General features: G+C 24.7%; 1 protein-coding gene across 1 annotated transcript; it reads left to right on the top strand.

The window, feature by feature from the left end:
• Positions 1-10,589: 10,589 nt before the first annotated feature.
• On the top strand, positions 10,590-15,652 carry LOC145833710 (uncharacterized). Its single transcript, XM_082940863.1, has 8 exons — positions 10,590-11,237; positions 11,374-11,617; positions 11,948-12,052; positions 12,436-12,520; positions 12,829-13,003; positions 14,278-14,494; positions 14,728-14,870; positions 15,317-15,652. Exons 1-8 carry the CDS (start codon positions 10,606-10,608, stop codon positions 15,510-15,512), a joined length of 1,797 nt encoding a protein of 598 aa, XP_082796989.1. The 5' UTR covers positions 10,590-10,605; the 3' UTR covers positions 15,513-15,652.
• Positions 15,653-16,317: the final 665 nt, after the last annotated feature.

Here is a 16,317-nt window from a genome sequence, read left to right as displayed (position 1 = left end):
TATAAAACTGAATTACTGTTTCTAACTTTAACAGAATAGAATAAACTTACGTTCCATAATTTTGAAACAAAGCATAATGATTTTATTTTGTCCGCCTTAACATGTACGTTTTTAAACTGTGAACTTGTTTAAATTTGAAAAATACTGAAGTTTTGCAGATATTTTGCCTACAAAGTTTTAAAAATAGATAGTATTTACTAAAACTCTAACACTTACATTGAAAACAAAAAGTCATCCGTCACATCTAAAACTTTTTTCAAATTGTAATAATCAATATTATTAAAACAATATAAGGTATGCTAGTTATATGATAGTTTTGATTGATTTTCTTTATTTCATGATGTTAATAATCAATTTGCAAAAAGCTGAAATATGTACATTGTACAACAAAGAATATTTACAACTTAAACTTAAATTTTTCTGTTTAAAAATTTCATTTTTTATCAAACAAGTTGTAACTTTAAAAGTATAAAAACTTTTGATTGTTAAGAAAAATTTAAGTTTTATTAATATGTTATATAAGTAATAAACAAAATATAGACAATTAATTCCAATACGAGGCTGGACATGGTTGATTTTTCAAATGATAAAGTGAATAAACTTCATACTCATTTTTTAATATATAAAAAACCTTAAATTTATAAAAAAACGTATTACTCAACAATAGTGATGTGAAAAATATAGCAGCAGTTATTTCTGGTTGGATATAAAATAATTTTTATTAAATAACGTTATTTGAAAGTTATATTTGTACAAAGGAAAATGTGAGGGTAGCATTCTATGAAGATTTCTTTAATCAATATTCTCGTACCTCCAGTGATTGGTGATCTAGTTCATTAGGCATATAATGAAGGTAAGTACCGATTTACTTTGAAATTGGGAAAAGTAGTACCCATATTCAAGCCAGTATCAAAAGCATTATCTGAAAATTTTAGGCCGTTTTAAATTTATCTAGTTTAGATGAAATATTTGCTATAGTTATATACAACCGTTTGCATAGTTTTTTTTAAACAAAATATAGCATTTTAATTAAACAAATCTCTTTTTAGTTTCAAATAGTGTAACTCTAAAACCTTAGCTTTGTCTGAGTTTGTTGAAAAAGATTTGTCTACATTTTATAAGAGCCATATGGTATTTGCATTCTTACTAGATCTAAGTAAAGCTGATAATGAAGAGAGAAATTTTCCTAAACAAATTTGAACTTTATGGTATAAAAAAAAAAAGTACTTATAGTTGAAATCATATCTCATTGAAAAGAACAAGTTGATGCATTTCGGGGAATATGATTCAATCTATAAAAATATTAATTTTGTAGTGACACAAGGTTAAGTTTTAAAGCTTTTATTGATTTAACTACATACTACTGATTTGCAGAACAAAATTATTTTTTTCGCAGATTAAACATTGTTATACACAAAACTAGAACAAAACACGTACCTACAGGTAAGTTCAACCGATATAGGACTTAAATATTTCAGACTGATTTATTGTAAACAGGCTTAATAGAAAAACAATAATAAAACTAGATCATTCTCATTGATTCAAACGTAACTGGGAAAAAATAAATATAAAAATAAATATATTTTTTTATAATTATTTGGATGTAACAACCGCTAGTGATTTTTTTTGGATTGAACATGTAGAAAAATTGAGTCTGAATTATCAAAAAAAATTATATTTGATGAAACCAAGGTACTTCCTATAGAAGAAATATATGCATATAAGCTTTAAATCTCGTTTTAGTTAGTCCTAATATATACGGTTTGTTTGGTGTAACGAATATATCTAAAATAAAATAATTCAATGTATTTTTTAATAAAGCAGTTATATATATTGATTATAAAAGTTATGAATAAAATGTAAAAGACCTAAAACCTACAAATACTATTAAGTTTTAGAAACTTGCTTAAATTTAAGCCAGGTGCATCTATATATAAAGTATAAACTAAATTAAACTTTTAACAATAACTAAAAATACTATCTTCAAGTATAAGTAAACTTAAAAATATTCTATAAATAATATTGAGAACGGGTCACTTTTGCACGGCGTTACTTTTGCACGGTGGGTCATTTTTGCACGAGAGTAAAAAACATATAAAAGAAAAAAAAATTGTAAAATCAATATATAAATATATATATATATAAAATAATTAATAAAAAAAAGTAAAAATTTACTGACCGAGTGTAAGGATTAGTGGTAACAGTAAAAGTAAAAAGAAAAAATAAAATAGAAAAAATTTGAACAAAAAACTAATAAAAAAACAAGTAGGAAAAAAAAAGTTAACAACCGAGGTTAAGGGTTAGGGGTAACAGTGATAGAAAAAAATATACATACCTAACAAAAATTATTAATCAAAAAACACAGAAAAACAAAAAAATAAAAATAAAAAAACTTAAAAAAGTAAAATAATAAGTTTACCGACCGAGTGTAAGGGTTAGGGCAGGGGTCGGCAAACTACGATCCTCAAAGTCAAAATCTGCCGCCTGCGAGCTCCTTTTTGGACAAAAAAAAACTTTTCAATAAAAATTAAAGATTTTGTAATCAAAACTTACAGTTAGGCTCTTAACTCAATAAATATTCTTTACTAGTGCTCTGCCATTGCTTAATTTATCACATTTTTGAACTAAAATAATATTTTTCTACTGATTACTAGAACTTTATTTAAATAAATACGGCCCTCGAAAGTTTTTTCTAAATAAAGCTACCCGCGAGCAATTTTTCTAAGAAAATTGGCCCGCGAAAAAGGCAGCCGATCTCTGGGTTAGGGGTAGTAGTGAAAGCAAAAAAAAAAAAGTTAATAAAAAAAATTAAGGTTTTTTCAACCTGTGCAAAAATGGCCCTCCATGCAAAAGCGACGCCGTGCAAAAGTGTCCCTCGTGCTAAAGTGACTCTTGTGCAAAATATTCGCCGTGCAAAATTGTCCACTCGTGCAAAAGTGACCCTGCGTGCAAAAGTGACGCCGTGCAAAAGTGTCCCCTCGTGCAAAAGTGATACTCGTGCAAAAGAGTCACCTTGTGCAAAAGTTTCCCTTCGTGCAAAAGTGACACCTACCCAACTGTAGACTAAAATTTTAAATAATTTAAAAGACCAACGCAACTTTGAAAGGTTCTGAAAGGTATTTTTTTGAAGTAAGAGTTAGATAAATAAATTATAAATGGTTAAATTCTGTTATAGTGGTCATACGTCTCAAAAATATAGTGATAGTTTATTTTTCTAGTTAGACAGTTCTTAGAGAGTTTGTTGACTGGGATCTTATGACACTTTTGTCTAATCTAGTTCCAGAAATTACTGTTATATATTAGACCAGTGGTCTTCACGGTATTGGAATTTGTACACCCTAAATTAGAATAAAACATTTCTGTGCACCCGGAGCTCGAAACTCCTAACATTTTAGTTAACATTTTTTAAATTTACCCAGATATCTTGTGTAAGTTTCAAAACACTTCTCAAATATACCTGATACTTTTTTTTGCTCTTCATCATAAACTCCAGAATATTTAGTGTAAATTTTAAAGTAGATTTTGTGATTCTTTTGACGATTATGGGGCACCTTAAAACTCCGTTTTCGTGTACACTAGTCTGCATGGGTGCACACTGTAAAAACCACAAATCTAATGTAAGTTTCAAAAATTTTCAGAAATATTTAGTGTAAGTTTCAAAACTCCGCTCAAATATGCCTAAAGCTTTCTTTATTATTATTTGCTCTTTATCCAAAACTCCGAATTAACTAGTGTAAGTTTTAAAAAATTGCCTGAAAGTTTTAAAATAGATTCGTGCACCCTTAACCTCTCCTAAAATTCAAAATAAAGTTCACACCCCGTGAAGACAACTGATTTAGACTATATTTCGTTTACTAGTGAAAGTTTCTTTATTTAAGTTTGAGTGGTTAAAAAATAATACTTTAACTGTATAATATATTAAGTCCGTTATGTAGTAGTTTTCAGATAAGCTAAGTAGTTAAATAGTTAACTTAAATTGCTGTTAAAGTTTAAGTTTTATCTACATAAAAATAAAAAACGGTTAGGAACCACTTAAAAAAAACTTTCTCAGTCTTTTACAAAACATTACGAAAAGATTAAAAGAGGCAGACTACCTTCATTTCAACATTTTAAGTTTAAAATTCATGGTATCTTTAGTTATTTTTTATTATTATCTTATACAAAACTTAATACATTATACAGTTAAAATGCTACTTTTTTAATGTTAATTATTCTGAGTTAAGTTTCATATTCTGTTTTGTTTCTTTTTCAATTGTATGTTTGTTTACTTTGTTGTTAAATAGAGTTGAAGTTATTTATGTTAAGCAATTTTATTACATAGCTCAAAATAGCTAAAGTAAATAAAATGTGCGTAGCTCGATTACTGTCAAGTATTTTTTAGTGATCTACCGGATCTAAGATCCGGTTCAGGATCCAGCTTATTGGAAAGACTTTCATTTCCAACATCAGCTTCTTTCAGTTTTATACTTAGGTTATTGTGCTTTTGCTTTGAAATTTTGAAAAACTCAACTATCTACATATGATTTTCACGAAATATTTTTGTCGTTCTACTGCACGTTTGAAACAAAAACAAATACAAACACTCCGAAAGCGAGTAACAAGATTCAGTTGATCAAGAGGTTGAAACAGATGTTAAGTTTTTTTTTTGCTGAAAAAAAATTACTTTCAACTAAATTAAAGATGCTAAAGTCTTAGCTTGATGGAAGTCAAAGAAGAAAAGATACCCGTCAGGCTTGAAAGTAAGTATCTTTCGACACCTCTATTTTCTGTTTATTCTTAAAGTTTATTATCTAAAGTTGGTAACTTGTACGAGCAAAAGCAAAAACGATTGCTTCTAAAGAGCAAAGAAAAATTTTATTTCTTCATTACAAGTTTAAAAATTTAGAATACATTTCTTTATAGATTAGTATCGTAAATTTGAGTAAAAATTATTTACTAAGTTAATTAGTTTTATTTATCTAAACAGTTGCTTAAAAAGTTAATATTTTTCTCTTAATTCAAAGTTTTATATATAAAAGTTTAATTTAATCTTATCATTAAAAAACATTTAAAGTTTATTGTTTTTAAATTATTTTAATATTTTATTTGCTTTTATTTTTCATAATACAAGATACGAAATTCAAGTTCAATCGTACAAGTAGCTTGAAATCGTATTTTAAAATATAAAGTGAGAATTCGTATAGATAAATTTTTTTGTCTTTTTCGTACGACATTTATTTTTTTCTTAGTCTAAAAAGTAAAACAGTTTAACAATAATATTGTGTTTCTTTTTCAACAAAATATATGATTTAAAAATTTGTACGAATCTAGCTTTATTAAAATAATTAATTTTTATATGTTTGTTCACTATTGGCACTACATAAAACTTTAAGTATTTGGATCCGAATCAGGCCAGATCTTAATTAGAAAAGATCCGGGTCCGATCGGACCTTAAGTTTATTAATTAGGATCCGGCTGGATCCTAATTAGTGGATCTGGTAAATCACTAGACTTTTTGTACATCAGGGTCTATGACCATATTTTTATGCGAAGGGATCATGATCCTGATAGTCAAATTTAAAAAGAATTTCTTTTAAACTACTTTTAAAACATTTCTAGTACGTTATTAAAGTAGAGCGTATGACGTGTAACAAAAACTTTACCACAAAAACAAGTATAAAGCACTACTAATTCTTAAAATAAATTATTAAGCAATACCAATGAATTTTATAAATAAATTTAAAGTACTGTTAAAAAGCATATTAAATAAGTAAAAAGAATATATTTAGTTAGTTTCATATAACTGTAAGACTTTATTAAATACGTTATTAATAAATACACAATGTTTCACTCCTATTGTGATATATAGTAGACCTTAAGTTGTTAATCAAATTTTATTCGTGCACCAGGTTCTAGGTCACAGGGGTCGGCTTATTTTGATATAACTTTGTTTTAAAATAAAATTAAAGACTTTAGAGTGATCTTTAAAAAATAATCTGTCACCTTTTTTTTGTTGAAAAAAAATAGTAAAAAATAAGTTTTTAAAAGCACGCAAAAGTTGTTCTTTTTTTGACCTGCCGACCCCTGTATTTTGAGCGCTTTTTTTTTCAATTAACAAAAATATTCAAATAGAATGAAATTCAAATTAAATTACAACGTCATATAGCTGTTATAAATTTATTTTCATTACTAAAACTTCTTTATAAAATTTAATTTTTTAATACTAAGCTAAAAAAAGCATTCCTAACATATTATTGCTTTTATGTCTGTTTATAATAAAACTACTTTAGCTAATAAAAAAAATTAACTAAAGTTTTATATTGCTTTTATGTAAACTAGGGTTTCCGTAAGTTAAAGTTATAAGCTAATTTTTAGTTATTTTAGTAAGTCAGTGGTAAAAAACTATGAGTTTTATACTAGTGAGAAACTTGTGAAATATTTGCTAAAAATTTAAACTTTTCCTAAATTTTACTACATTGACTGAATTTTATTATATTAACTTCATTGTATAACCAATTTCTAAATTTCTCTATGTTTTTAAACACAAAGCCACTAAAATAATAATAAACGGTTTGTTGATAATAAGTGATTTTAAATTTAATTATTATGTTTGGTATATCTAAGTTTGCAATTTTATTGGGCAATTTTTTTTTACCTGACATTTTTTTGTTAATCTTAACAAAATTTTTTGTACTTGTTTATTTTTGTAGAATTTAATGTATTAATATTTATTTTTTGGGTATCCGGTTTGCTAATTGTTCGAAATGTTAACATCTTCTAAATAATTTTTTTGTTTAGATTTCCGGAAAACTCATGCTAGATTGAATATTTTTAGTGAGTTATCAAGGTTAAAACATAACAATTAGTAAAGTTATAGATAGTTTGTCAACATTAAATAAGAACTATTATTTTTTTATTAAAGTTTAGTTTTTGTTTGCAGGTTATTCTTATTTTTTTTTTTAGAATTTCCATCAAGTTAAATGTAAACAAAGACAATATTTATAAGTTAATTTGTTAAAGTGCGCTGAACAAAAATTATTGTATCAAAGATTTTGATTAAAATATTATGCTGTAATAAGAATATCTACCAAAAAAACTACTAACAATAGTATTATTATCCTACATTAAGGTTATAGACTACAGAGTACCAATTTTTTGTTACAAACGTCTTTATCTTCATTTTTTGCGAACTAGAAACCACAAGCATTTTAACATTACAAATAAATTTTCTACGATTTTGTTTACAATAAACCTTTTGAAGATGCTCTTTTTTGAGTAATTTAACGCACTTTAATTTAATAAAGTATTGTGTGTAAAAAATATATAAAATCTAATAAACTTCAATAAAATCATAAGTTCTACCTTTATAGTCTGTATAAAACCGAAAAGAAGTTAAAATAAAAAGTACATAATATTTTGATATTCGATATATTTAAGTACTGTGCTATCGTTTATAATAATACCTAAACTTAACGTCACAAAGTTATAAAACTAGATCTAAAAGTACATTTAAATTTAAAAATAGTAAAAAGTTTTAAAGTACAAGTAGTATTTGTTTAAAAAAAGTGTTTACTTTTTTGAAAAACGAGTTTTTGGGCTTTATTAATTGTATAATAAAGACATTTTTTCGGAAGTTTTAGTGTACATTTTAAAGTTACAGAGAGAATTAAACGTGACAAAAAATTGTTTATAAAAGCTAAAGATAAAATTACTGTCACTGAAATTTATGTACACAGTTGCTGAGTGTTAATTTAGATTTTTTTTGAGTTTTGCTAAAGATGACGTAAATTAATACAATGCTTCCTTACTTATCCAGTTCTCGCTTATCCGGCTGATTTCAGTCGAAGAGTAGTTTTTTTTATTTATTCAAACTAAAATCAATGCTTTATTTTAGTACATATCTAATTTGATTACAATAACTAAGCTAGCAGTTTGTAGTAACCTCATTACTCTTTAAAAAAAGTTAAACTTAATGTTTTAGTTTATATTTTTCTCGTTATACAAATAATAAAATAAACTTATAAGTAAAGTAACAATTTAAAGTTAAGTTTTTTTTTAAATTGTTTTTCTTTTGTTTTTCATATTTAGCTTTCCAAGTAGACAACATTAAAAGGTAAAAGATAAGTTCATAACAAGTTGACGGTTTATAAACAAAAATTAGAAATACTAGTTAGTTTACTTAATAAATGTTGTTATGTTCAAACGACCCCAAGTACAAACAATTTCTTATATTTAATACAAACAGTTAAATAAACTAATGTTAACTTTATCTGTTGACTAATTATTATCAAAAATTTAAACTGCCATAATAGTTTATAAAACAAATCTATTTAAAAAAATTGCGAAGCAACATCTTAACATTTTAAAGTCAAACACACAAGAATTGATACTAAGCATTTTTTTAAAAGTGCTTTAGTAAATTTTTTTTTTAATTAAATATTTCTGGTGTTTTTAAAAAACAACTTTTTAATAGTAATTATTTAAAATTTAATTAAAACATATACATATACGCTATTTTATCTTGTTTGAAATAAAACTATTAATGTTGTTCAGCACTATACTTTAAAATAAAGTAGTAAAACCTTTTTTACATATAACTATCATTTGGTTACATGACTATTCAAATTCGGACAATTCAAATTCCGACAATTCAAATTCTTAAAAAAAAAATAAAACAGTCACAAATAAAAAAGTAATGTATAGTTGCAAAAAGCAAAAAAAACATATGTAGATCTTATTAATATCTACAAACTACTTTTTTTTTTTTTGAAAAAAATTAAATATTATTCAAGTTATTTTAAAATTACTAAAAATAACTATGTTTTTTATTTTATTTAAACCATATCTCAAAAACTATTTAATTATTTGAAAAAAGAAAAAAATGGTTTGTAGATATTAATAAGATCTACATAAGTATTTTTTATTTTTGACAAATATACATAACTTTTTTATTTGTGGCTATTCCAATTTTTTTTTAAGAATTTGAATTGTCGGAATTTGAATTGTCCGAATTTGAATAGTCGTGCACCCCTATCATTTTTAGTTGAAAAAGTAAATTGTAACATTTTTTTTTGGATAATTGTAAGCGTCAACAAAATTAAAATATTTCATGAAGAACTAAACGACAAATATGATACAACATAAGTTTTTGCTTAAAGAAAATAGAAAAGTTACGCAATTTAGTCTTATATACAATATTTTAACCATAATATCGTAAACAAAAGTTTAGAGAAACGTGCTCTTAAGAGTCTTAATCTGTTTCAATAATATCGACTCAAAACTTTATAGTTTAAATACTTTAAAGTGTTTACTTTCTGATAAATATTTACGTTTCAATAGTTTAAAATGAAGTAAAATGTTCACTTAAGTTTTAGCATCAATTAAGTTTTTCACAAAACTATCTAATAGCACTTTTTGGAAATTTTAAAAGTTTATCATAAATCTCTTTGAACGGATGTCGCAAAACTTGTAATAGGTACAAAGTCAAATTCATGAATAAAGTCCGCCCGAGGCTAATGAGATGTAGACTTAAAACAAGCTAATGTGTTCGTCTTGCCTTGCACGAATTTGCAGCATAAATAAAATAAATATTTCAAAGTATTGTTATTGTGTTCGTATCTCTTCATTTTTCTTTTTATAAGCGGATTAACAGTCAGTTATCATCGCTGCTCGCGTGCGTTTATATTGATACAGATTTTTTTTTAACTTTTTTCAAGAGATTAACTGCACATATGTTTGTTGAAGTTCACTGTTAGGTGGTTTTAGAAGTTTGTGTTTGCTATAGAAACGTCTGAGACAACCTGACTAAAAACATTAAAGAAACGTTTTAGAGTTTAGATTTTTATTTAAAATTTTCAAATTTTTTTAAATTGAAAATATTAAAACTTTAGCTAAAGTTTACAAGTATTCAAAATTATAAGTCTATATTTATTAACTAGTTAATTGTGTTTTATTACCAGATTTTTTTTTATATAATAATCTTTTAATTTAGTTTTTTAGACATAAAATCGTAGCAACAATTTTTTGTTTTATAAAGTTCTAAAAAACTAAATAGTTTATAAAATATTTATTGGTCATACTTAAAAAGTCGAGGAACTTTGTAATTAGTTAACATTTTTATAGATGTAAGGCAGTTTTTGACAACTTAAATAAGCCATACGATGAATGTCAAAAAGTAATTACGTCTCACATAACTGTGTATGTAACATTTAATGACTTTGCATGACAAAGTTAAAACAGTATTCAAAACAAAATCTTTAGTTATGGCTATATTAAAACTACAAGGTATTTTATTAAAATGTATTAAGTACTCTTAAAGACTAAAGCCATTTTTAATACATATAGTTTAAAACGTTTTGAACTTTAGCTTTTTACGTAACAGGCTAAATTGTTTCAGTTGTTGAGTTATAAAGTCAATATAGTTTATTTTATAGTTTTAAATACTTTTTATCAAAGTACAATTGTCAGTTGATCTACTCGATCTAATTGTACTTTGTTTTCGTAACACATTAAAAAAAAGAAAACCTATTCTCTGTCGTTGTTTTTTTTTATCAACTTTAATTCAAAAAAAAAAACAAGACTAATTAATTTAAACCATGCAGTTACTTATATAATTCGAATCAAAAAATGTCAATAAACTCAAATACCTTTTTAAAAATAACAATAATAATGGGAATTGCAGCTATGCTTTGCCTTATTTCGACAAACAAGTATTTAGAAAAAAGTCGACTGGTCGAAGCTAGAAACAAGTTCAGAGAGTACTATTTCAAATATAACCGTGAAAGTGATTTTCCTGTTATAAATTTATTAAACAACGAAGATAAATTAATAATAATGCAGAATAGTTTGTTCAAGGAAAGTTTCACACAAAAAGACTCAAGCAGTACAAAATCAGTTGATAAAGTAACCTCAAAAAGCAAAGTTTTTACGAAAAGCCAAAGCGTTTCTACTGAAACAACTCCAATAACAAGTAACAAAAAGCTAGTAAAAACTGACAGTTATAAAAGCTCAAAAGATTCTAGATTGTCTGCTAAAAGAAAAAGTTTTAAAGTGTATACAGGGGTTGCTAAAGAACTACCGTTAATCTCAATAAAAAATATTGAACCAAAAATAAACTTAAACAAAAAGAAGTTTTTGTTTCCTCTTTTAAGCAATGGACCTAACAACCAATTAATGGGATTAAGGGAGTCGATTTACATTGCTATTAGGTTGAACCGTACGTTAGTATTGCCCTTTTTTAGAAAACATCGAACTGACACGTAAGTTTTGTTCAATATTGTGTTCAAATATTTAAATTGATTTAATAATAAGTAGATTATGCTTTGTTTTTTGACGAAACATGCGACTTTTAATGTTTCGTCATGAATCAAATTATAAAGTATAAAATTTTTACAGCCATGAATACTCTATCAATCCAAGACATCGTATCAACTTGAAAACTCTCTATGAATTTATTCCGATAGTCGAGTTTGATTATTTCAAGCAAAAGTGTCATTCCACTATCGAAGCGGTGTTTAGAACTCAAGCAATGACCGATCGTTTATACTCAAGAATAAACAACGTTTTCCAACTTAAGTTTTCAAAATCAGAAAATATTGACCAAAATGCTGCAAAATTTCCGAAAATAGATTCGTTTAAGGTTAGCTCAATGAGTATGTCTTAAAAATGAAGTGTGCAAAAATTCTTGTCTTTATCAAAAATTAAACATTTTGTTAAAATTTATTTAGGTAAGTTTTCAATGAAAAGTAATTAATTTTAGATAAGCTATAGTTAAAACTTTAACAGATATAGTTTTAAGTAAGCTAAAGAAAGTCTAGAAGTTAAATATTTTAAAAATTATTTTTGATCAAAATAACAAATAAGTTGTTATATATACTTGTTTATAATGTATTGTATTTTTTTATAAATTTGTTTTAGTAAAAACATGTTTACATCATGATAATTTGAAATCATAATTATTTATCAACAGAGTATAGAATTTCCGAAAAATAATTCTCCAATTGAACTTACAAAGAACAAACTTTTTCAAGTTCAATCGTCAAAAAGAGAGTTAAATGCTTTTTATAATTCAAGTGTTAGTTTTGCATTTATATTGTTTGTTTTTATATAGTTATTTGAATTACATTATAAAATAACACAGATATTATAATTAAATTTTTTAATCAAAATTTTAAATGTTAAGTTTTATATGATAAAAACTTTTTTTGGTAAACACTAAAATAAATCAACTTAAATCTTATTTAAATTTTTAATAGTAATACAGTAATTTAAAATCCTGGTCACTAAAAGCCTGAAAACATTTAAAAAAAAGTTTTAATGAAATAAAGGTATTTTGTACAGCTTAAAAAAAATAAATGCGTTTATTTTACTTCATACTTAGGTATAACAAGGTTACTTGTTATTACAACTTGGAATTTTTAAGTATTAATAAAAATTATTAACAAAAACAACTTTTAGAAAGCCTGTGCTATTATTCCATGGCCATATAAAACACTTCAAATTGATGATGTTATCCTTAAACAAGATTTGATACAGAAAAAAGGTTAATATTAAAAAAATATCAACTATATGTTTTAAAACGTGTACTGTTTTCTAGTTATTATAAATACCAGTATTAAATTTACTTTTTTTTTAATAATTCAAATTATAATAGTTATATTTCTAGTTAATACAAATAAAATTATTATTTTTGCTTTATTTTTAATAATTTTATATACTCTTCTTATTAAAATATTTTAACCCAATATATATACACAATACTAGTCAATACAATAAATAACTATTTATTGTATACGAAATATAAGTCCTATTGGTATTAAATCTTAAATATAGACTTTTTTCATTTTTCAGATATTACGAAAATAGATAGTATGACCGACACACAACTGTATGCAGAAGTTTTAAAATATACAATACCACCAAATCATGTAACAGAACTGGCTTTAGATTTTATCAAAATGAAAATGAATAAAATTTTTCAAGTTGCAATTCACTGGAGGTTTGACTACGATGATTGGGGTAAAAGGTTAGTAATTTAATTTTTGTTGCAGTTTTTTAATCACATTAAAAACAGCGTGTCTAAAAACGATAGTCGTGCGGTTAAGATTTGTGGTAAGAACAATTGTTTAGTAAACTATCAAAAATACATTTATGTAAGTCTAACGAAAACTTTACAGACTGATTAAAGCAACAACTGTTTCTAACAACCAATATGAATAAAAAGCATTATTGTTCAAGTTTAAAATTGAAGTTAAAGCTTCAATTATAAAAGTTTGAGTAGTTATAATCTGGTTTTTTAAACTGAAATTGTGTCTATAAATAAACAATCATAGGGTATTATTTAATAAATTACTAAAAGTGCTAACTAGGTATTAAATATTAGCTGTAACTGGTTAGTTAAAGTTTTAATTAAGTTGTTGGTTGATCATTTGTACAACATACAAACTTAATTTAACTTTAATGACCAAAAACTTAACGAAAGTTTTGCTTAAGATAGTAAATTTATGATAAAGTTTTAAAGGCAAATGTTTATACTTTTTTCACACATTATTTCAAAGGATTAAGTAAAATCAAGTTGCAACATACAATTTAAAGATTATTTATTATTAACGATTAAAATACAATGTTTGAATAAGATTTAGCTTTTTCAAGCAATAATAAATATCTCTAAATATAAAATGGTTGATATTAAGAACTATTTTAGCAATGTAATAAAACAATCATCGATAAATAATTAGTATTTATGAGTAAACACATTTGTTTTAAAATTAAAAGTTTTTTGCTATAATGATTTTTTTCAAACACCCCAAAATATGAATAAATTTATATTGCTTAAAACACTGTATTCTGATTAAGTACAGTTTAACTACTTAACCATCATTTACTATCATTAAAACTAAATTTTTGAACAATTACAATTATTTTTTCTCAATATAAATTAGGTATTTAACCGTGTTTAAAACGAAAACTGAGGAGTTTAAAAAATAAATTAAAAATATAGTTAAATTATTAGTTTAAATAATAACTAATATTATATATTAATTTTTAAAACAGTCACCATACACATATAAAGTATTTTAAAAGAATTAAAATTTTCAAAAGTGTAAATACTTTTTCGTGATCTGTATCTATATCCATTTCAAAAACTTAACTAAGAAACGATTTCTTAAACATTCAGTTTAATTTAATAAATCAGTTTCAAAAAGTCATTTTAAAAACTAACAGACGTACTTCGATACTAAAAAATTTAATAAAAGTATCTTGTTATTTATAAATTACAATAAGTTTTAATTTTAACAGATGCACAGGGCCTGTAAAATGGGGTTCAGAAGCCCGTATAAGTTTGTGCGAAGTTTTGCTAAATTTGAGTCCTATTGAGCTTGCAGAAGTGATTAACAAGAAATACAGCAATATTTCAAGTTTGGTTTCACAGTCTTCCAGCAAAAATATTTATATTGCAACTCCACCAACGCAGCTCGATTATATTAACAATGTGACAATTTTGTTAAACGATATGGTATGTAGTTTTTTATAATGAAGTATTATCTTAAAATGTAAAGGAATTTTAGTAAAAAATTTCAGTAAGTTGATAAAGTATTCTTTGTCAAAGCTAAAGGATAAAGAATTATCTTAACTGTTATAGAGCTTAGTGATCTCATTTTTACTTTAATATTTGTTTTCGTATTTATTGTTTCAAATAGAAAAACATTCAAAAAATCAATTAATAACTTCTTCTTTTTTCGTTCGAAGGGATATACAGTATATACAAGCGATGCAGTAAAAAAACATTGGAAACAAAGCTTTAGTGAGTATAACTGGTTGTGGTCTGATTTAAATGATATTTTGTCAAGTGTTGAAATGGAAATTTGTTCTCATTCGCAAATATTTCTTGGGTAACTATTTTGATTAATCTTTTAGTTAAGTTGTTTTTTCTAAGCTGAAAACTCTTAAAGTCTTAGATTTTAATGGTAATACTTGAAAAATAATGGTAAAAGGCTTGTATTCGAACATATATTTTGTTTCAAGTAAAAAACTAAATTTGAAGTGTTTCAATAATTTTGTGATTAAAAGTAATTTATTAAAATTGTAAAAGTCTAAAATAGTAGAATTACAATAAAAGTGGTAACAACAATGAACGTATCTAGTTTTATAGTAGTATAAAGTGTATAGTTTTGATTCAATTTACATTTAAGTTTTCAATATTAAAAAAAACGGTATGAAACATATATATATTTACTGCGATATTTTTTTAGATTATAGAGTACAAGCCTTAGTAAATTTAAAGTCTAGATCATTTATGTAAGCTATAATCCATCACTTATCATTTTTAAATTTTCAGTGCATTGTCGTCTTCCTGGACATACAATGTTAGTTTAAGAAGAAATTTAATTACACCTATACAGCTTTTAAAACAAGATGAGACTATTAACAGACTTATTTATAAAAATAGAAACAAAAAGTCAAGGGTAAAATCAAGGGTATTAGCAAGAAAAAAGCTAAAAAGAACTAAGCTAAAACAATTTACTTTCAAGTAAATGTCTATTTTTATCAAATTAATATATTGATACAATTTTAAAACACTTTTTTAAGCTAGTAATAACAAAAAATGCTCTTATCTTTGTTCAACTGCGTTCAATTTGTTTCATGTTTTACACTTGCTTGTATGTTTACATTGTGATGGCTTTTATATTTAAAATATTAGTGTGACTATAAAGTTAAAACGTAACTACTTTCTTTTTTTCATGAGAACTATATAATATTGTTTAATATTCAATTTTGTATTTTATCATTTTAAACACTGTGTTTTAAAAAACATGTTTTTTATATTGATAACTCAGTTTCATTTTAGTTATGTGTGTTAGTAATTTTTCTCAACTACTAACAACAGTAATAAAATAATTGATAATTATTATAATAATAATTAAACATTAAAAAAAAAACTCTTTTAATGAATGCAGTTTTGTACGTCTTAATGCAGTCTAACTTTTTTTTTGCTTAAATTTTGTCAGATACATTTAAAACTGAACAGTAATTGTCTTAGTCAAGTGCTTTTTTACTTTTATAAAATCATGTGAAAAGTTTTTAGACTTTATTGATACTTTTTATGCTGCTGTATCTTAGTTTGGCACTTATGTATCATTAGTTAGTATAAAACAGTTAAAGATTTTACAAAAATAGAATCTATAAGACGTTAAATTTTCTCAGTTTTATTCGTAAATTAGATGCTTTATAACTAGTAATCTTTTAAGTGAATTGATAATATATGTTAAAGTTCTTTAATGTCTTAGTTTGTTTAAATTTTAAAATGTATAATCATGTAAAAAACAGTCTCCGATTTGA

The sequence above is a fragment of the Thalia democratica genome, chromosome 1, assembly GCF_965202585.1.
Source record: "Thalia democratica chromosome 1, ktThaDemo2.hap1.1, whole genome shotgun sequence".
NCBI classification, from domain to species: domain Eukaryota; kingdom Metazoa; phylum Chordata; class Thaliacea; order Salpida; family Salpidae; genus Thalia; species Thalia democratica.
This window is presented reverse-complemented; position numbering and strand designations above follow the sequence as displayed.